Source organism: Manis pentadactyla, chromosome 12 (genome assembly GCF_030020395.1).
Source record: "Manis pentadactyla isolate mManPen7 chromosome 12, mManPen7.hap1, whole genome shotgun sequence".
NCBI lineage: Eukaryota > Metazoa > Chordata > Mammalia > Pholidota > Manidae > Manis > Manis pentadactyla.
In genome coordinates, this window is record NC_080030.1 from 14,841,345 (window position 1) to 14,862,841 (window position 21,497).

The following is a 21,497-nucleotide window of genomic DNA, read 5'->3' on the forward strand; positions in this document are numbered from 1 at the left end:
TCCCAAGAAATTTGGCAGGCAGATTGGGCGGAGCTTGGGAGGAAGGGAATGAGCAGTGGGCTGGATTTGAACCTGTTTCTACACCCAGGAGGATTGCCAGTTCAGTACAGGGAAGGATGGAGCAAGGTTCTAGGGGAAGCCCTTCAGAAGGGCTCCACAATGTAGCTCTGGGAAAGGACAGGGTCAAGGGCAACCCTAGGATCTGTGGCCAGGGAACCAGAGATGGGTGTTTGGTGTCCTGTCTACTCACACCTGGGGGAAGAAGCCTGGAGACAGTAACACTGTGTGCCAGGCATCCTGCTGTTTTACTGTATTATCTCATTGTGATGTATTATCTCATGTGCTCTTAGAGAGTCAGAGAGGGTCACTTCACCAAATGCCACTGCTAACAGTTGGTCAAAGTTCAGCCTATGCTACACTGTCTTGCTCTGTCCACTAGGATTTCATAAGTGTCAGGAACTGCGGATGTTTAACCATGCTTTATGCTATCTACACTTCACTACATGCCAATGAAATTAAAACACCATCAGTTCCTGTTTGGATAAGGAAATGAAGGCTTAGGGAGGTTCAGTAACTTGCCCAGGGTCACCATTGGTGATAGAGCTGGGATTCCACCCATAGTCAGTCTGAACCCAGAACCTGTATTCCTGACTACTACATCTCATCTTTACCAAGAGGCTCCTTGCTCTACTGGGATGATAGGAATCTCTAGTAATCTCTTGATTACTCTTGACCTTCAGAGACCCACGGCAAGCCCCAGAGCTCTGGGTTTCCACTCAGGCTCCCAGTTGGCTGGCTTACTCTTCCCTCATTGATCCAGTTGATCTTGAGCTCTTAATGACCAGCTGAGTGCTGAGAGCATAGTGACAACCAGACATCAACTCTCCCCATGTCTGACAGCCCTCACTCAAATATGACAACAATGAAGCAGCTTCTAAGTCTTTATTAACATGAATTTTAAAAAACAAGCATCCATACCAGTGTGGGGGAATGGGGAGAAGAGGGGAGGGCAGGACAGGACAGAGGAGGGGGCAGGAATTCTGCTTTACTGGTAATAAAGCTCCAGGTTCATCCCATCGTGGATTTCATCTGAAGTAAAGGTGTTAAGGAATCATCACTGTGAGCTCCATCCCCATCTCTCTCATCTCTCAGAGCTGGGTCTGGATGGCCTGTGGGTTCTGCCCAGGACCAAGGAAGCCATTTTGGAGTGGGTCATTTTGATTTGGAGAGAATCCAAACTATAACAAAGCCCATGCTCTTTTTGCATAACAGACATGCCTGAGTCTCACTCCACTATAACAAAGCCCATGCTCTTTTTGCATAACAGACATGCCTGAGTCTCACTCCACCCTGACCTCCTGTCCACACTCAGGTGGAACTCAGTAATAAATACACTGACGTTAAAGTGTCTTCTAAGCCTGGTTAAAATATTTCACCAGTCAGCCACCCTCCTCCCCCCAACAAAATAATACGGTTCCCACTTTCTAAATGCTTACCATATGCCACGTATTAAGTTTAACTAAACACCTTATGGGCCTAATCAATCTCATAGACTCCAGCACTGAACAGCCAAGTCTGAGAATGTAGATCCCTCCTCAAGAAATCACAGAAAGGATACAGTCCCCCAGGGACACGTGGTCCTTAAAAATCGTGTACCTGTGGGATAAAAACTTTTCAGACAGAAGCCTAAGGTGGCTCTTCACCTTGGAGGCAAGCTGAGGAAGCTCGACCTCAGTAAGGGGCTGCCTGCTGGGCTCCCCCAATCCAAACCTGTAGTCTGGTGGTGTTCAGCCCCCAGCTCTACCACCTCACTCACCACTTCTTCAGGACGATCTTATTCCAACGGGTGCCAGTTTGGGCTGCGATCAGCTTCTTAAGGTCCCCGATGGTGTCATCAGTGCTGGGCGCGGAGAAGTTAAGGAAAACGGAAGGGGAAGGTAAAACGCGCAAGAGGGCATTCCTGGGCTGAATGTACTCTGCCAGGACCCCACCGCCCCTCTCCCGAGTATAACTAAAATAATCTACAACACAGACTGGGCTGCCTGCCTCTTGCCAAGCACCCCTAGGACCACTGCTTCTTGGCTGCCGGAGGATACTTGCACTTTACGCGGACCTTCTTCCCCAGACGGTCGTTGCAAACAACCTCGATCATCCTGCCTGGAGCTACACAGGGTGGGGGTTGGGAGACGGCAGAGTCAGGGCTTCAGGGGTCTCCCAGGGCCCAAGATCCCAGGTGAGTCTTACGTTCACCCTCGAACCCCCAGATCCGAGTAACCCCGGGCCCCAAGTCCCTTGCGGCCGCACCTCCCCCGTCGGTCGCTTGAAGTTCGGCCTCGTCTCTCGCAGGCCCTCGATGGCCGGGTCCCCCACAGCTTTCTCCGACTCCGGGCCTCTCTACCTGGCCTCCTCACCTCGAATCGCCTGGAACCAGCCGACGCCACAACCCCCTTCACTGCAGGCTAGAGGGAAACCCAGAGAAGCGGAAGTGGAAGTGCGCGAACCGGAAGACCCGCCCCCAGTCCCATCAACACCTGGCTTAGTTCGTCCTAGACTCCTGCTGGTAGTGGGCTTGCGGGTGCGCGACTTTGGGGTCCCGAACCTGAGCAGGGGACACCTGCGGTCAGTGCGTGGGGCCAAGTGGGGGTCCCGGCCGTCCGGGGCCGGGGAAGGGAGGTGCAGTGAGAGTCAGAGGTCAGGGGCTTAGGCCTTTGGAAGCGGTTGGTAGGTCCCCTTCGCCGTGGGGAGACGCCGGCCAATGGGGACGTCAGGGGGACCCAGGGGACGTCGTGTGTGTGTGCGTGTGTGTGTCTGTGTGTTGGCAGGGTGGGGGGTGACCGCCAGTTCCCGAGCCCGACGAAGCCTCTTATTGCAGCTTTGGGGCTACGGGACCCTGAGTGTAGTTCTGCCGTCATCCCGCCCGGCCCCTGTAGTCACTGAGGGCCTCGGAAGCGTTTTGCTCACCCCTCCCCTTTGACTATCGTGCCTGCAACCTGGGACACCTGGCGTGCAGACTCCATAAGCGAAGGAACCCGCCTGATTCTGTACTGGAGACCAGCACTTGTTAGAATCTGCATTGCACGCTAACCTGCAACACAGGCGAGGAAGCTGCAAACCGCTGAAGTGCAAAATCACCCAGGCCTATAGTATCTTCAAGGAAGGTCGCTTGCGTCCTGCAGGAGGCACCAGGTGTCAACCTTGTCTTTTAGCCACAAAGCAGCCCCTGGACTGGTCTGGTTCCCCAGGGCTGGTGGGAAAGGGGTACTCCTCTTTGAGCTCAACCAGCTGCCAATGGAACTGTTCAACTGTTCCTTCTCAGAAGACAGGATCTTCCCAGTTTGGTGAGCCTAAAGGGATTCACTCTGAAAAGAGGCCACTACTTGAGATTCGCCCAATCCACCTTCTCAAAGTAGGTTGTGAGATTAGGTGGAAAACATGAGAAGCTGTCCTGTGGAGAAGGCGGGTACCCAGTAACCCTGGTAGGGCTGGCCTGCTTTAGGGAGCTGGCCCAAGAGGTCCCACCACTCACACTAAGTTCAAAGGCCTTCCTGACTCAGAACCTGTCATTCCTCTTACCTCTGCAGAGTCCCTTTGAGGCGGTTTAAGAGAGTAGGGAATCTGAATGGAAAGCTTATTGAGATTGGAGAAACAGGCTTTGGATGAAGACAGATGGGTCAAAACCCCAGCCTTACTCCTTAATATTAAGCTCGATGATCTCAAGCAGCACACTTGCCCTGATTCTCATTTCCTCATCTATGGAACTGGGATAGCAGTTCCCACCCCAGGATTCTAGTAGGATTGGTCTTGGGCCAGGCCTCTAAGAGTTGTAGGAAAACAGGCAAGAGGGGAGATAGGAAGGTCAAGGGTGAGGTGAAGGGATGGATGTTGTGCCTAAGTCAGGAAGGTGCACGCACATTGCGCTCACAGAAATACTGGCTCACACAAGTGTTGGTGGTTACCACTAGATGGCAGAATTGCTGAGTCTCATAGTCCTCTTTGGTGCTTTTAGGTGTTTTCCCAGGTTATCTATAGTGAGCGTAAGTTACTTTAGTAACTGGGGATAAAAGTAAATGTTAGCTTTTAAAACCAGAAGGTTTATGTTTGATTTAAATATTTCTCAGGCACAGGGTCATGACGCTGTTATAGACTGGTGGGCTGGAAAGGATGGGAGGGCTGCTGAAAGGGGAGGAAAAAGTCTGGGATTGGTAGGGGCTTGGGCTACATGTGGAGTGGTGGGGATCCCTCCCCAGGGCTGCCAGTCCCAGTTGGGCTGAGCCATCCTGAGGGTGTTGGTGGTGGGAAGTCCCAGGGCTATGTTACCACTGTTGCATGGATTCCTTGCCCCAGACCCAGGCAGGAGGGGACATGGCCCAACGAGACAAGACATTTCACCTTAAGACATCCCTCTTCACATCCTGGTGATGAGAATTTGGGGCTTCCCATGGAAGGACTCAGTGACTGCTCTCCAAGGAGCCAGGACAGACCTGTTCCCCTGTCTGGGTGGCAGAAGGATCTGCAGTCAGCTGCTCCTGGAAGGAGGTAGATGCTTCCCAGGAAGGTGAATTCTGGATCAGGAACCGAGGAGCCAGCTGGGCAGGCCTCCTCGCTCCCCTTGTTTCCTGGGGTTTCTGACCCAGAAGAAAGAGCATATATGTGGTGTTCCCTCCTCTCCACCCATCCTGCCTGGTTGGGCAGGAGATGTTCTTAGGAAACCGCTGTAACTGAGCCAGGGACAGGGACACCTGGTTTCTGCCGAATTTAGAGGCAGCCTCCCCATTCGAGATTCATAAATACGCTCTACACGGTATATATAAGAGGGCAAATAATCCTAGGAGTGCAGGCAGTTGCTCAGGAGATCCCTTCCCCAACATCTCAGCCTGTCATCGGGCCTTGGATATATAGCAGTGACCAAAGCCGACCTGCCACCTCAGAACTCAGTCTGATAAAGGGGGAAAATGAGTAAAGAAGAAAAGCAAAGAGGTCCTTGCAATACAGTGACAGAGACTGCAAGGGGAAAGACTCAAACGGCGGGAGCCCCGCACCCCGAGCTCTTCCCGGCTCTTGGCCCCGCCCCCGAGCTTTAAACCTCCCCAGCCCCGCCCCCTAGGGCTCGTCACCGCCCTTTGCCCCGCCCCAGGGCTCGTCACCTCCCGGGCTACGCCTTTCGGGCGAAGTCCGCGCTCCCCGCCCGTTTCTCCGCTAGATGAGGTCGCGGTAGTCTGGCGCGGCCGCCCACCCCTGTCCCGGCAGGAGGAAAACTGCAAGTCTCCGGATACCGTGGCCACCGTCCCCGCAACGAGATCTCGAATCCCTTCAGCCGGAAGTGGCCGTGCGTGTTGGCGGGATCATGGCGACGTTTGCCGAGATGCCAGACTCGGTCCTGCTGGAGGTCTTCTCTTACCTCCCGGTTCGGGACCGGATCCGCATGTCCAGGTGCGGCCCCGCCTCGCGAGGGAGAAGGGCTGGCGGGGGGCGGATCCGGTCCCCGGGGCCGGGGTCGTTCTAACGGCGGGTCCCCTTCCCCAGGGTCTGTCACCGCTGGAAGAGGCTGGTGGACGACCGGTGGCTGTGGCGACACGTCGACCTGACGCTCTACACGGTATGCGGGGCTGTCGGGCGGGCCTGGGCGGCTGGCGGGAGGCTTGGCCGCGAGCACCACCCCTGCTATCGCGTATTTCGAGCCAGGCGGTCCGGGGCGCATCCCGGCCGCGTGGCGTACGTGCTCCTTCCTCTGCGACCTCCCGGCCTCAGTTTCCTCCTCTCTAAATGGGGAGAACCGAGATGGTGCAGGGAAAGGAGCTTAGAGCAATGTCTGGCATACAGTCAGCATACGCTAAACGCTAGCTGATAATTACATTGTCTGTTATTGTTGATGAGTTTTCACGGAGAAGTCATTTTAGAGTCAACTTAATTTTCAGATTCGTTCCATCTCTTGCATTTTGGGGAAGGAAAGGGCAACATTGTAAGAGCAGAGAGTGGACTCTGGAGTCAGGCCGTGTTGAATCTTGGCTCAAACCCCTTGCAACAAGATATTGACCAAGACATTTTTTTTTTCTGGAGGAGACTGCTGCCCGACCAGATACTGTGTGAGCGCTCTACTTCAATGCTGAGCACTGCCCTTGGCAAATAATAGGTGCTCAGTAAGTGTTAGTCAGTATGACCCAATTATTATTATTATTTTTGTCTTTTACCTGCAAAATATGATTTTCCACTCTTTACTGCGGGTCTTGAGAATTGCCTATGTTAGTATCTTTTGATCTACTTTGTCCTTAGTTGCTATGTACCTGGCTGTTATCTTATTAGTGGATATTGAGGGTTTTATCCCTATTTTTTGCTGTTAAAACAGTGCTATCAGAAACCGGTGTTTTTCTAGAGTAAATTCCAAAAATGAGGCATTACTTGGTCAGGCAGTGTGTGCATTTAAACAGAATAAAGAGTTCATTTTTTAAAAATTAAGGTATTGATATACAATCTTATGAAGGTTTTTCACAAGAGCAACATTGTGGTCACTACAGGAATATAGTAATTTATCCTCCATTTACCCCATGGCCCCAAGCACATAAGCCGGTGAGAATTATGCCTGGGCTTGCCCCACCTTATTTCTAAAATTCTAAACATCCTGGCCCTACCCCAAGGCAACAGGACCAGCAGTACTCCGGCCACAACAACTCTGTACCACGCTGCTGCTCTCTCTTTCTCTCTCTCTAGGGGCAGCCACTTTCTCTTTCAGGTAATAAAATCTCTTGCGTGGGCCTGTGTTTCCTGAGTCATTCTGGGTAAGGAGGGTCGCGGCGAGATACCCTTTCAGTCACTACATTCACCCATGTTATCAAGTCCCCCCCTACAGGAGTTCATTTTTAAAAATAATAATACATACAAAGGATTCAAGATATGCAAAATAGTAAGAGGTGAAAAGTAAGGTCTTTCCCTGCTTCTGTCACCCCTGGAGGCAGCAAATACTCCCTTTTTTTGTATCCTAGGGACACTTTTTGCATGCAAAAACATGAACATCTGTGTTTTTTTAAAAATTAAAGTATCATTGTTATACAATCTGATAATTTCACATACACAACACAGTGGGTCAGCATTCTCCCATATCAGCAAGTCTTCACTCCATTGCTGTCACTGTATCAACATAGTAAGATGTTATAGAGCCTTTAATTGTATTCTCCCTGCTGTGCTACCGTCTCCATGACCCACCTATATTGTGACTGCGAATTGTAGTGCCCCTTAATCCCCTTCTCCCTCCCTCCCCACCCACCCTTCCCAGCCCCTCCCCTTTAGGTATCACTAGTCCCTTCTTGGCGTCTATGAGTCTAATGCTATTTTGTTCCTTCTGTTTTGCTTTGTTTTTGTACTCTGCAAATGAGTGAAATCATTTGGTATTTATCTTTCTCTGCCTGGCTGTTTCACTGAGCATAATACCCTCTAGATCCATCCATGTTGTTGCAAATAGCAGGAGTTCTTTTCTTTTTAAGACTGAATAATATTCCTTGTGTATATGTACCACATCTTCTTTATCCATTCATCTATTGATGGACACTTAGGTTGCTTCCATATCTTGGCTATTGTAAATAGTGCAGCGATAAACATAGGGGTGCATAAGTCTTTTCGAATCAGGGATCTTGTTTTCTTTGGATTAATTCCTAGGAGTAGAATTACAGGTCAAATGGTATTTTTATTTTTAGTTTTTTGAGGAACCTCCATATTGCTTTCTACAACTGTTGAATCAATTTACATCCCCACCAACAGTGTAGGAGGGTTTCCCTTTCTCCACATCCTCGCCAGCATTTGTTGTTTCTTTTGGATATTGGCCGTCCTTACTGGTGTGAGGTGATATCTCATTGTGGTATTAATTTGCATTTCTGTGATGATTAGCGATGTGGAGCATCTTTTCATGTGCCTGTTGGTCATCTATATTTTTTCTTTGGAGAGTGTCTTTGTTCAGGCCCTCCTCCCCTTTTTTAAATTGGGTTACTTGTTTTTTTGGTGTTGAGGCGTATGAATTCTTTAAACATTTTGGATGTTAACCCCTTATGGGATAAATCGTTTACAAATATATTCTCCCATACTGAAGGATGACTTTTTGTCCTGCTGTACAGAAGTTTTTTAGTTTGATGTAGTCCCACCTGTTCATTTTTGCTTTTGTTTCCCTTGCCCAAGGAGATGTGTTCAGGAAAAGTTGCTCATGTTTATATTCAAGAGATTTTTGCCTATGTTTCTTCTAAGAGTTTTATGGCGAACATCTATATTATTAAAAAAGCAAAACTGGTAGTAGCAGGTGTCCACATTTTAAATTCAATAGAAGCATCAGATTGCCTTCCAGAGTAGTCAGACCAATGCATGTCAGCACCAGACAGATTAGCCAGACCCATGCACGCCTGGAGATCTGCTTTTTCACGCCTGGGTCAATAACGCGAAATTTAAAGACGTTTTTCATGTATCCTTTTGCAAGTAAAAGTTGATCTGTCTGCTGGCCTTGTGCCTGTTCTAAATTTTGCCAGCTGTGGCTTCTATTCCTGGGAGTTGCCTTGTAGTGGTCACTGCAGTGAGCCCCCTTCCCTGGGCCCAAGCTTGTACGTCTAAATTTGGCCAAGCATTTTTGATTCCTCTGCCAAAAGCAGTCAGCAAGTTTACACTAGGCAGTTTCTTTCTTTTCGTCTTTTCCTGTTTTTTTTTTTTTTGTGTGTGTGGTTTCCAGAGCAATTTATTCATTAAAATCTATTCAATATGCCATCAACAGTTCTCCTGTGTGTATTGTGCTGATAAATAGACACCGAGAGGATTTAACAAGTTCGTCATTTAATAAGCCTGAATTCAGTTTCACCACATGGTATTGAACACGGTCGTCTGTTGAAACAGATTTCTTCTTAACAGATCTTAGTTTTAAAAAGTCAGATACTGTGTCTTAGTTTTGAAAAGTCAGATACTGTGAGTTCTGTATAAACTGGTGAATAGTAAGTTAGTTCCTTTGTTTTGACTTATAAGCCTCAACTTCACAGCAGAATATAGAATGTAGGCCAAAGAAAGCATAATTGGTCACTCATATAGAACAGTATTGTTTCTATAATTTGAAGATTTCTGAATGGATGGGTTCAGGCCTGATGTAACTGTAAAAAGATTACTTAATGAATAGACTATATGGAAATTGTACAAAATGTTATTTAATTATTAATAGCTTAAACAGCACTATGTTACTAATTGCTATTCAAAATCAAAAACCTGTTTTTGAATCCTGAAGAAGGTGGCACGCATACACAACCATGCCACCTTGTACCTAAGGGGTGTGTCAATACATATTTCAACAGAAACTTTGGCTTTAGGAAAGAGTCATAAACATTTAAAATAATGGCTTTGTTATTTTAAGTGTAAGGTAGGGGAAAGTGTGCTTTAATTAAATACACATACAAGTGATGCTGGCAAGGTTGAAAAGTTAATTATCTTTTGATAGCTATAAAAACTAGTTTGTACAAGACAAGATGATGAGAGAAAGGCAATCCCTTTGAAACAAAATTTAAAAGTTAAAAAAAATCTATGTTCACAGTGGTTTGTATCAACAGTATGCATTTTACGACAATAACATATACAGATTGAGCACCCTAGGGCTCTCTTTATATCCTAAAGAATATGAGCATTTACATTATTCATGGGTTGAGCTGAATTAAAAAAGATTGATTGTACACTTACCCCTTAGACAGCATGAACTGTCCCTGGGTGTACAGCTTTAACGCCATCATTTAAGTTGTTTGCAAAGGGAATAGAGAATAAAAAAACAAAACATTTTTTTCTTGGGAGTAGAGAGTCTTTCATTTGCTGTTATAACCAGCAAATACCATTCATTCAGTCAAAAATGGAAAGGGGAGCCCCACAAACACACTATTTGAGCAAGCTGACCAATACACATTACAGTCTTAAAAATGAAGGTTATATACTATATGTTACGAGTCCCCACTAGGCAGTGTCAAAACGACATCTATTTCTTTGCTTGCTTTGTGATCATACCCCTCGAGGTGTTAGGGCTCTCGTGGCATTCGGCTTCTTTTTCTCTGCAGGCTTTAAAATCTGAAAAGAACACATGAGAGTTTAGTCTACACTCATCATGGCACCTGCATTGTCAAACTCTCCACAATAATTGGGTGCAGAAAACAGAGTGACCAACTGCCTCTTTGTAAAAAATTCATATCCATCTTCAACCACCAGATAGGCTCTACATATAAGATCCAAATCATGCTTATGGAGAAATTTTGCAACCACTTCTGCACCAAATGTGAAGGACACTCCTCTGTCATTTTCACCCCAGCCTAAGACATCTTTATTGGGGTCAGACCACAAAAGATCACAAAGAAGACCTTGATCTGGTGCATCAGTTGGTCTCATAATTCGCCAGATCTGCTCCATAGATTGAAGATCTGGTGATAAACCTCCATGGCAGCAGAATATTTTCTCATCCACGATGGCTGCTATCGGTAAACAGATAAAGCAGTCTGTGAAAGTTTTCCATAGTTTAATGTTGTATCTTCTTTTATATTCATCATAAAATCCATAAATTCTATTGATGCTGGCACATTCATGGTTTCCTCTGAGAAGAAAAAAATTCTCGGGTACTTGATTTTGTAAGCCAGTAAGAGGCAGATCTTCTCCAATGACTGCTACCCCCTGTCCACATAGTCCCCAAGCTTGGACCCTCTCACTTCCTGCAGCCGTTGGATGATACTGTTGATGTTGAGTTTATCTATATCCGCCATCGCCTTCCCACCGCCGACCCTCCCGCAGCGGAGCCACCACCGGCTTGTGCCCGGGATTCACACCTCCCTTCCCACGCCAGGAGCAGAGGCAGTGGTGGCGGTGGTGGCAGCAGCCGCGGCGGGTATCCCCCAGCCGCGCTGCTCCTTGCTTCCTCCTTCTCTCTCTACTGGAACCACTTCCTTTCTGTTTTTAAGGACAAAATATATACATGCAATGAAATGTTACAGGGCTATCAGCTAGTTATGTTGCCTTTGTTGGCTTGTTTTCTTCTAAACAACTTCCCAGCGTTAATTTTTGCAGCTTTCATGTTATCAGGTTGTTTTTTGTTTTTAACCTAAATTTACCATGGACAGTTTAGCCCTTTTCAGTTTGGTTTTGTGTTGTTTATTTCTCCAGGAGGTGGTCATTAAGAAAGGGATAAAACACTGGCGGATTGCTTTGCTTTCTCACTTCTGAAGATAATGGGAGTGCACTCTGTTGCTATAGACACATCTGTTATGACCTTCTCTTTCCCTCATTGCTTTTGTTCAAACCCAGCAGTCAAAACGGTGGGGTTCAGTTCTATTGTTATTCCTGGGGAGGGGTCTGCTTAGGTGACTCTGGGTGGGAAGGGCAGAAGCCCAGGGGGGCCCTAAAGCCCCAGCTAGGGCTTGACTGTCTCCAGGCAGGCAGGGGCCTTGGAAAATCTCCGTATCTCCCTCCCCGTCACCATCTCTGGCTCTTACAGATGCGGCCAAAAATCATGTGGCATCTGCTTCGCCGGTACATGGCATCCAGGCTCCATTCCCTGCGGATGGGTGGCTACCTGTTTTTAGGCTCCCAGGCCCCCCAGCTATCTCCTGCCCTGATGAGGGCCCTGGGCCAGAAATGCCCCAACCTGCAGCGCCTCTGTCTGCATGTGGCCGACCTGAGCATGGTGCCCATCACCAGCCTGCCCTGCACGCTGAGGACCCTGGAGCTGCACAGCTGTGAGATTTCCATGGCCTGGCTCGTCAAGGAGCAGGACCCCACTGTGCTGCCCCTGCTCGAGTGCATCGTGCTGGACCGCGTCCCCGCCTTCCGGGACGAGCACCTGCAGGGCCTGACGCGCTTCCGTGCCCTGCGCTCACTGGTGCTGGGCGGCACCTATCGCGTGACTGAGACAGGGCTGGATGCAGGCCTGCAGGAGCTAAGTTACCTGCAGAGGCTGGAAGTGCTGGGCTGCACCCTCTCAGCCGACAGCACCCTCCTGGCCATCAGCCTGCACCTCCGAGGTGTGCGTAAGATCCGGCTGACTGTGCGGGGTCTCTCTGCCCCTGGCCTGGCCATCTTGGAGGGGATGCCAGCCCTGGAGAGTCTGTGCCTGCTGGGCCCGCTTATCACCCCAGAAATGCCTTCCCCGGCTGAAATCCTGTCATCCTGCCTCACCATGCCCAGACTCAGGGTCCTTGAGCTCCAGGGGCTGGGGTGGGAGGGCCAGGAGGCTGAGAAGATCCTGTGTAAGGGTCTTCCCCACTGTATGGTGATCATCAGGGCCTGCCCCAAAGAGTCCATGGACTGGTGGATGTGACCATACCACTTGTCCCAGGGACCCATCTCAGCTTCCACTGATGAGCCCTAGACCCTCTGAGTAACACTTTGTAGAGGGCAGGTGATCAGACTGGGTGGGGGGCTGAATGCCATAGAGAGAGAACCAGGGCCTTGGAACCCTCCAGACAAGTGGAGTCACTGTTTGCCAGCTGTGTGGCCTTGGTGACATCAGCCAAGCTCTCTGGATATGGGGAAGACCATAGCTACCTCATGGTTATGTTGCAAAGCCTTACTCTTACCAGCCTGGCCCCAAAAAGTCCCTGATCAAGGGTCCTTCTCAGGAACAGGACAGATGCAGAAGGGTGGGGTTAGGAGCTGGGGGGTCCTGAGAAGCCGAGACTGCTCAGGAGACCTGGAATGACTGTCCATGCCTGTGCACCCATGCATTGTCCATAGACCTACATGCACGTAAGGGAAGCAGAGAGAAAGGCAAGTGAGACTTGCACTTTGATAATTAAAATGTTAGTGAAGGTTTTACATGCTATTTTCTGTATTTGGTATTCTGTATTTTCCAAGTTTTCCACAATGTATGTTATTTTGCTATTAAAAATACATTGTGTTTTGTTTTTTTCAAAGAAGCGCATTGGGTTTATTCATTTATTAGCAAACATTTCTTGAGCACCAACTATTTTGCAGCCCTGTTCAAGGCACTGGGGCCACAGCAGTGAACAAAGCAGATTCTGAGATGAAGGCAGGGCAATAAACAGGTGACCACATCCGTGGAGTACTTTCAGGGACTTTGAGACAATAAGTGAGGGTCATGTGCTGGAGGCCAGGATGTGCGGGCAAGGCAGGCCTCTTGGTCAAGACCTGAGAGGCAACGAGGAAAACAGCCCTGGGAAGTGCTGGGGAAGACCGAAAAAGCAGAGATGCTGAGATGGGAATGAGTTTGGCATTTTCCAGGAATAGGAAGGAGGTCCCTGTGGCCTCAGGAACAAAAGATGAGCAATAGGAAGTACAGTTAGATGAAAGGGTGAAGTTGGAGGGTCCCCACAGGTGGCTCGGGTTTTAGGGGTTCAAGTCCCTTTCCTGCCGTTTGAGCCACTTGAAATATGCAGGTGGCAGAAGATAGTGATCAGGAGCACCCACCTGCGAGCGTTACTCCTTATCTGAGCTGCGTAGGAGGGCGTGGGCTCTGCAGGCTCACCGTTGGCCTGCTAGAGCTCAGCCTGCTCTGTGGAGGGCAGAGCCAGGAGAAAAGGGCCCAGCGGGTACTCTGGTTTCTTATTCCAAGCCCACCTGTCACAGAAGCCCTGGATGTTTCTCCCATGCTTTTCCCATTGGAAGGTGGAGTAGAAATTGCTCATCTGGCCACATGAGGACTTGGGTGAGAGTGTTCCCCTGATGTAGTCACCATTAGGGTCTACTTGTCCCGCCCTGTTAGCAAACCAGGCAGGTCCAGCCTAAGGCATCTGGAGGATGGGGATGATCCAGGCTGGGGCCTGGGGACTGGAGATTCTCAAAGGAGGAAATGAGGTCTGTTTTGCGGTGGAGGGTGTGTAGAGATCTGTATCTGTTGTAGGGACTATGACAGAGGGCTCAACCCCAGCCTGGTACTGGGCCTCTGCTGATGATGCTGGGGTTCTTGTTTGCGGAGCCGTAGAATGAGCTTCACAAACAGTCAAGGTAGGAGAGCAAGGTACAGGCTTTTATTTAGAGATGAAGTGAAAGAACAGAGCTCCCGGCTCACGCCAGGAGGGGAGAAGAGAGTCCGTAGTGGTGCGTTGTGTAGGGGGTTTTATAGGTAGTTGAGGATTTTTCGAGAATGTGAAAAAGAGTTGAGGGGTGTGGATTTTTTAAGTGGTCCCTGAATATTAAAAATTAACTTAACATAAGGAATTTCCTGCCTTGATTTCTGTCTGGGACAGATTCTGTCTGGCGCCTGGGTCTGGGAGCATATCAAAAGGGTGCCTGTCCAGCCCCCAAGGTAGGCTGAGGTATTGTCTACTTGCTAAAGAATCTTGCCTCTTGAACTTCCTGGGTGTTAAAATGCAATCTTATCTTTAAGATGGAATTCTTTCTGCCTTTTACCATGCTGTCTACAGCTGGGTCTGCATGCTAAGTTAGTTGCTCAGTTTGCAAAATCACCTCGTCAGATCTGAAGGAGGAAAGAGCACATAGGCCTGGGCCTTTTAGTATGCTAAAGTGAATCTTACACATGGTTACAAATGATTAGCATAATAAAACGTGCTACTCTTCTTTATCTGGTGAACATTAACTGATTTCACTGAAGAATGATTCTAGAGCTCAATGTTTAACATAGTTTTAGAAGGGGGGTTTCCTTGCATGTAGTTACATTGCTCTGACTGCAAATATCCTGCCCTGCCCCCTCCGGAGGCCCTCACCCTACTCTGACGACATCCAGGGTCCCTGTCTCACTGATGTTGCCCCACTTATAGAGTAGCTCCAAGGAGCTCCAGGGGAGAAAAAACTTCCTCCCTTTCTTACCCCGCCTTTCCAGTAAGAATGGAGCAGCTGACATGAAATGAGAGGCAGTGGTATACATGGAAATGTGTAACAGCCTGTGCCAGGTGGTGGTGGAGGAAGCCCTGATTTGTAGTGTTTTGTAAACACTCTCATCATGGCTGGTTTCAGGTTACCAACAGTTTAACAACTGGCTCTTAAGTTCCTGAAAGTTTAGCAATTGGCCGTCCCAAGCTGGCGTGAGCTGGCTGCAGCGCACTTACTGGTTAGAGGCTTTTGTCTTCAGGCGTGTCCTGTGGCTAGTCTGCCTTAGTGACCCTTCCCTGGGCTGATCTCTGAGAGGTGGTGGGGCTGTGAGACGTGAGACAGAGCTCCCACCATCGTTGGATTTCCCCACCCCTGACTGTTGTCTTCTCCTGGATGAGGGCCCCCTGTTTTAAAAATTGCCTGGGACTTGTTTTAATCATGGATGGGAAGGTGACAGACACAGAGATAACTGTTTTGACTTCTCTTAATTTCCCTTCAGAGTTAGAGACCAGTTACAGTACTCAGAGATGAAAATACCAGCTTCATGACAGAAACTGGATTGGCGTGTCGTGGCTTCCCTATGCACTCCCAGGAGGCTTTCTGATATTTCACCCATGAGTTTGCCAGACCTACTCAGGCATGGCACAGCTGGTCAACCACAAATCTCCTCTGGATGTTTACTGCACTGCCCCAGCCTGATCAAAATAACCATTCTCTGGGGTCCAGCAGACTCCCAAAGAGAGAGAGAAAGGGCGTGAACCCAAGAAACTCAGTTCCTTCTTTCAAATCCCTAGTCAAATAAACGTGTGGGTGTGTATATGCAGAGATCAGGATTGTCACTTAGCTGAAATTCCTCTTGCTTAGGAAGCCAGAGGAATGGTTTCCTCCCTAACTCAGACTGAAATAAATGCATACCTGTTTTGTGTGGGGTCTCAACCTATCCGATAGTAATGGTATCTACTAGGAATGCCTGGGGAACTCACCTGGGCCCCTATTTTTGCAGCAAGCCCCAGAAGACATATTGTTGAACAGAGCCAGTGCTGTGGCTGGACCAGCTTTTATGGTTCTTATTATGATTACAAGACACACCTCAGCAACAACCATCAGGGAACTTTGGAAAACAAGATTTATTATACACAGGTCCTTGGGAGTGAGTACATGGCATAAGCAGTGTGGCCCGTAGGGAGAAAGGTGGGGGACGGTGCGCCTATATTTTCTTTCTCTTTTTGGGTTTTGCAGGTTCACTGTTTGCTGGATTGTGTTGACCTTAAAAATAAAACCAGCTATTTTGCCAGGAAAAATGGATTTCTTAGGGGATAGCACATGCAAGCTACTTCAAAAACAGGCCAGTCGGGAGAACAAAGGAGAGGAAAGCTTTTTACAGAGGGAAAGTTGGTTTCAAGAGCGGCTGCTTCAATACTTTTGAACCCCTGCAGATGGCAGCATATCACCGGATTTGCCATGTAAATTATCCTCAACACAGGAATTAAGAGAAGTTGTTTAAAAAACTACTTCTCACCTTTCCTAAGGGGAAAAATAAAAGGAATATTTGCTAGACATCTACTCATCAGCTGTATACTCTGATTTACATCTGTGATTTAAGTCCGAGCACTGCCCTCATCTCTCAGAACTCCCCAGTAATAAACAAATGGGAAATGAAAAATGAAATATATGTGTATATATAGTGTCTAAGAGTTAGCCTAATTGAAAGATAAAACCCATTGAAGAAGAAATTTAAAACTTTAAGAGCCTAAAGAAGGAATGGGGCGAACGGAGGCATGATACACAAACAATGAAAGTGCCGCAAGAAAAACTCTTAACGTATATTCCCAGGGCTGGACAAACCAACAGGGAGGCCCCGCCCAACCCACCGGCTCCCCGCTCACTGAATATTAGCCCCGCCCACCGGGTCCGGTACCTCCTCCCTCCTCCCAGCTTCTCTTTCTCGGGTTGGTCTTCAGCCCAGCCACACCCACGCGTCTGCCCCCAGGCCAGGCGAGAGCTCAGAGCCTCCCGCACTCGTGGATACTTCCGGGCTGCTCTCGGGACGGCGCGAGGCTCCGCCCAGCCGACTCCGGGCTTTGTGGTCCCGCCGCCCCCTCGGTCTTCGCGCCTGGAGCGGCCCCCAAAGCCCCCGGTGGAGCAGCGGGGCTGGGGCCCAGCAGCGTCCCCGTGGAAGGGCGCTAGGATTAATCTACAGAAGGTGGGGAGACGCGGCCGCCGCCTTTCCCGCCGCCTCGGGCGCAGCTAGGCCGGCCGGAGCCTTTGGTGACCCGCGCCTGGTGTGGCCCTGCCACTCGGAGGACAGGGTCTCGGGACTCCTGGGGGCGGGGGTTCCGTGAGGGTGTGAAAACAGGGTTCTGGGGGAGGGGGCTCAGCAGTGGTGGGGAGACAACTGGGGAGTCGGGGGGTGCTCGGCGAGGGCGGGGCTTGGTTCTAAGGCCTGGAAGGCAAACAGGCGTCGGTAGGGTCCCTGGGTTCTTTCGTCCTCGTGACCTGGGGATTTCTTCAGTTTTGGGGGTGAGAGGCCCCCAGTGAAATTTACGCCAAGGTGGTCCCTTTCTGCCTTCCGTAAGCAAGAGTTTTCCTTGTGACTTTTGCTTTTGTGATATTCATTGAGGTGAAGATGTCTTAAAGGTTTTTCTCATTTATGATAAATTTATTTGGAAATGAGTGTAAATAACTAAACTTAAAATACGATGAAATAGAGTAAGTGAAAATGTAAATAACAGTTTTTTTTTTTTTTAAACACCATAGTTGTATCCCATAGTGTTGGGGAGCTGAGTTGTTCTCCTTGGTTCTTGTTCCTGCCTGTCCCCGCCCCAACAAAGAATTGAAGGGCTGAGAGACACTGTGGTGAAGCAGAATGAACGTTTTATTCGAAATACCCTCCAGGGGAGGAGTGGGCTGGGCAAGATAGACAGACAGGTTTACTTGAATAAAGCAGAGAGGAAGGGGAAACGCATTGATGGGAACCTGCAAGCCCCAGCAGAGCTCTCAGGAGCTCTGCCCTGCTTATCTGAAGTAGGACAGAGAATGAAGACTTGTGCGTAAGTCTAGAAAATAGAATTAAGTAGCAAAGACACCACTGCAAGAGCACCGAGACAGCATGGTAAGTTGAACAGTAAGAAGTCTTTTAAAAATACACAGTCCAAGAAAGGGGAGTCCTCACAGAGGAGGGGCACTCAGGGCTTAGGATTCTGTCTTCTAAGGATTTTCAAAAGTAAACGGTCGGGGGACATAGGTTTGTCATGTGGTCTCATGATGTCTATCTCCAGTGAGAAACAATGTCATTATCTATAGTCAGTCCTCTAGATAATTCTGTAGGTTAAACTTCATTTATTTATTATTTATTCCTCTCCAGGGTAGTGGCTACCCCAAGCACTGGGAACATATCGGTTAAGACCGCTTGCCCTGCCTTAAGATAGGTGGTTGGCTGATGACCAAAAGATATGCCAGGACTTCCCAATTCTCTTTTAAAATGGAATCTTTGCTTTAAGATAAGTCCCTCCTGTTCTTATTAACGCTGTTCATATCTGTAACTCCAGGGTGTGGTGGGGAGGGGGGAAATCCTGGGGCAAAACACTTTTGAAACAAATCAGTCAAAGGGAGAAATAAAGTAGGAGAAAACCCATTTATTGCTTACAAGCAGTCGTCCCGCGTCTCTCCTCTGTGGACCAGGCTGCAGAAGAGAGGTCCACCCAGCCTCTCTGGTCCAGATAAGCCCTGCTTGCCCGCGTTATTACCTATTGATATGGAGATGGACTACTCTCTACCCCTTGGAAACACCTGTTGATACGGAGCCAGGTGAGAGATTCTGGAAATATTGCAATTTTACCCACAATCTCTACACAGCACCTGGTCCCTCTGCCACCCTCTCCGGCCACTTTCCTCCCCAGTCACAAGCTCCAGCCACCCCTGCACAGACTTTCTTCTTCCAGCAACTTCTTAGGACTAGATCAATCCCTGGCCACTTTCATTTCCCGAGACCCTCTTCCTCCAGGGCTTCCAAAGACCAGGACAGGGTGGGAATGGAATCCCACAAGCCCTTGAGTCTGCTTGCATTGGGGCCATGCTTTTTTGGCTGTGAGAGATTGGGGGACAACACTGCATTTGTCCCTGTGTTTGTTTTATAAACTTGAGCAGTTGACGAGCTAAACCTCCTGGGACTTGACTACCCTAAACAGTTGCAGGAGCTAACTAGCAGTCCTCGTGGGCATCAAGGCCTCTTGTGGCCGGGAGAGAGACAAGACCGTCCTGGCCTTTGAGGGGAGCTGCGTGTGTGCAGGCATGTGTTTTGTGTGCGGGGCGGTGGGTCATTCAAGGCAGCCTCCAGGCTTGTGCCAGCTGGAATCTAGGGCCTGCCTCTCACATCCACCCTCTTGTCCTCTAGCTGTGCCTGCTCAGTGCCACCTGTCTCCAGGAGGGGAACTTGGAAGCGAAAGTGATGGCTCCAGGATTGCTGACAAGCTGGTCACAAGTAATCAGAAACCCTCTTTCCGGCAGGGCATCTCCCTTCCCTGGGGGTGTGTGTCCCCGCCTGGTGGCCTGGAGCCTCCCAGCCTGACCAGGACTTGTCCCACGCATTCTGAAGACTCAGCCTCTAATGGCTGCCAAAGGACCTCCCAGAGAATATCCCATGGTCTCAGTTTTTATGAATTTTTTGCAGTGCCTTATTTTATTTTATTTTTATTTTTGTTTTTGCTATCATTAATCTACAATTACATGAAGAACACTATGTTTACCAGGCTCCCCACCTCACCAAGTACCCCCCCAACCCCACTACAGTCACTGTCCATCAGCGTAGCAAGATGCTGTATAATCACCACCTGCCTTCTCTATGTTGTACAACCCTCCCCGTACCCCCCAATGCAGTGCCTTGTTGGTACTACCTCAATAGTCACTTTAGAGCCATGACAGAAAACCAAGAAAAGGCTGTGAGATGGGTTTGTCTCAGGGATTCATGGGGACAAAACTTCCTCATTTACTCAGTAATCCTCCCAGGCCACCCTGAGCTTGGGGCTTGTGGTGCCTGACTGAAGGAGACTCAAGCCAGATGGGTTCACAGACTAGTTATGGAGAGAAATGTTCAACCATATGGCAAAGACTGCCGATGGCCTGGCAGTGGTGGGTAAGAAGTGAGGTCCCTCTTGCCGCCCACCTGAATTGCCACACCTGGGTCCTCTGATGCCATCCTCCTGTACCCCACTTGCCTGGAGCACTGATGGGAATGTGCCTTGGCTGAGCCTGAATGTGTGATGTTTTAGAACTCAGTGACCTTCGAGGACATGCCGTGGGCTTCTACCAGGAGGCGCGGGCATTGCTGGACCATGCTCAGAAAATCCTGTACAGAGATGTGATGATGGGCAGCTGTGGGAACCTGGCCTCTGTGGGTAAGGTCAGCCTCATCTCTCCTTTTGTAGATTTTTTGCTGCAAACATTTTTAAGCACTTGTTATATTCTTGGTCTTGGGAGGAGAGTGGTGAAGAAGGAGATGTGGCCCATTGAGGGATGACAGTAGAGCAGAAGTGGGCGTACTTTTCCTCAAGGGGCCAGAGAGGAAGTATTTCCAGCTTAGTGGGCCATAGAGTCTCTGCTGCAGCCACTCACCGCTGCCAGTGTAACACCAAAGCAGCCATACATGGTATGCAAATGAATAGGCAGGGCCGTGTTCCAATAAAACTTTATTTTCAAAAGCAGGTGGCCAACCCTCGGCTGTTGTTGCCAACCCCTAGTCCAGTGCCTTCCTCTTGGGAATGAAGATTCATCCATTATGCCAACTTTATTTTCTTCATTATTGGAAGCTTTGGTGTTGCCGAGCTGTGTCTCTGAGCTGAGGTCCAAGGATCCCTGATTCCTGTAGGGCATGATGTAAGGTAGTTTGAGTTTTGGGTCCTTGGTACTATCACATCACTGCTTGTGGGGTCACATATGCCCATCTTCTGAAAGCACTGGCCCCAGTCTGGGGGAAGTTCCGTTTTTGTCCCTGCACATAACCTCCAACCTGGTGTGTCTTTCCCCATGTGCAGGGTATTGTCTCTGTAAGCCCAACCTGCTCACCCAGGGGGAGTAGGAGAAGCTGAGGACCGAGGAGAGGAAAATTCTCCAAGACACCTGTGCAGGTGAGCCCTGGGTAAAAGGAACCTTTTCAGGTAATTTCTGCAGTATCATTTTGTCTGAGAAATTGTTTCAACACTTGGGCTTCCCTTCTCTCTTCCACTTTCTTTTCTTCCCAGAGAAAGATCTTCCTGCTCTCCTCTTTGCCAAGCATTTCCACCTTTATAAATAAAGTTTTATTGGAACATGGCCCTGCCTATTTGTCTCTTTTCCCACTGTCCTCAAATTTTGCTTGCCGTAGTGCTTGTCTCATTCTTGACAAAATCATTTCTTAGCAACTCACTTGCCATTTCTACCCTTTGTTCTGTCATTGTCAAATTCTTCACATTTCTGAAATCTTTGAAGTTTGTCTAACTACGGTGGACATTCTTCCCTGTCGCACTGACTTTTCATACTTATGGTCAGTATATGGAAAAAATCTACATAAGCCTGGCTTTTTTTTTTTTTTAAAGTCACTTTACTTCATTTATTTCTCCAAGCACTTAAGTATTTTTTTCCCTTCCCCATTCATTTTTAAGGATAAAAATGTTTTAGGATTACGAATTTTCCTCTGAAGACTGCTTAAAAGGTATTTCATATATTTTATAATAGCCAAAAAGTGGAAACAACCCACTGAC

At 48.6% G+C, this 21,497-nt stretch overlaps 2 protein-coding genes and 1 pseudogene across 3 annotated transcripts; 1 reads left to right on the forward strand and 2 right to left on the reverse strand.

The window, feature by feature from the left end:
• Nucleotides 1-927: 927 nt before the first annotated feature.
• On the reverse strand, nt 928-2,499 carry UBL5 (ubiquitin like 5). 2 transcript variants are annotated; one of them, XM_036903695.2, is made up of 5 exons: nt 2,305-2,499; nt 2,097-2,163; nt 1,817-1,900; nt 1,619-1,656; nt 928-1,089 (listed from the first exon to the last, which is right to left on the reverse strand). In XM_036903695.2, exons 2-5 carry the CDS (start codon nt 2,150-2,152, stop codon nt 1,046-1,048), a joined length of 222 nt encoding a protein of 73 aa, XP_036759590.1. In that variant the 5' UTR covers nt 2,153-2,163; nt 2,305-2,499; the 3' UTR covers nt 928-1,045. The 2 variants fall into 2 exon arrangements, with proteins under 2 accessions (XP_036759590.1, XP_057346085.1); XM_057490102.1 differs by having other exon boundaries at nt 2,412-2,493.
• Nucleotides 2,500-5,161: 2,662 nt separating this feature from the next.
• On the forward strand, nt 5,162-12,890 carry FBXL12 (F-box and leucine rich repeat protein 12). Its single transcript, XM_036903672.2, has 3 exons — nt 5,162-5,430; nt 5,524-5,596; nt 11,471-12,890. Exons 1-3 carry the CDS (start codon nt 5,345-5,347, stop codon nt 12,290-12,292), a joined length of 981 nt encoding a protein of 326 aa, XP_036759567.1. The 5' UTR covers nt 5,162-5,344; the 3' UTR covers nt 12,293-12,890.
• LOC118921719 (serine/threonine-protein phosphatase PP1-gamma catalytic subunit B-like) lies at nt 9,659-11,002 on the reverse strand (annotated as a pseudogene).
• Nucleotides 12,891-21,497: the final 8,607 nt, after the last annotated feature.

Coding starts and splice junctions, on each gene's coding strand:
- FBXL12 (XM_036903672.2), top strand. CDS start 5,345: ATGGCGACGTTTGCCGAGATGCCAGACTCGGTCCTGCTGGAGGTCTTC. Junction 5,431..5,523: donor GACCGGATCCGCATGTCCAG/GTGCGGCCCCGC, acceptor CCCCTTCCCCAG/GGTCTGTCACCGCTGGAAGA. Junction 5,597..11,470: donor TCGACCTGACGCTCTACACG/GTATGCGGGGCT, acceptor TGGCTCTTACAG/ATGCGGCCAAAAATCATGTG.
- UBL5 (XM_036903695.2), bottom strand. CDS start 2,152: ATGATCGAGGTTGTTTGCAACGACCGTCTGGGGAAGAAGGTCCGCGTA. Junction 1,657..1,816: donor AAGATCGTCCTGAAGAAGTG/GTGAGTGAGGTG, acceptor TTTATCCCACAG/GTACACGATTTTTAAGGACC. Junction 1,090..1,618: donor CCACGTGTCCCTGGGGGACT/GTATCCTTTCTG, acceptor CCTTTACTTCAG/ATGAAATCCACGATGGGATG.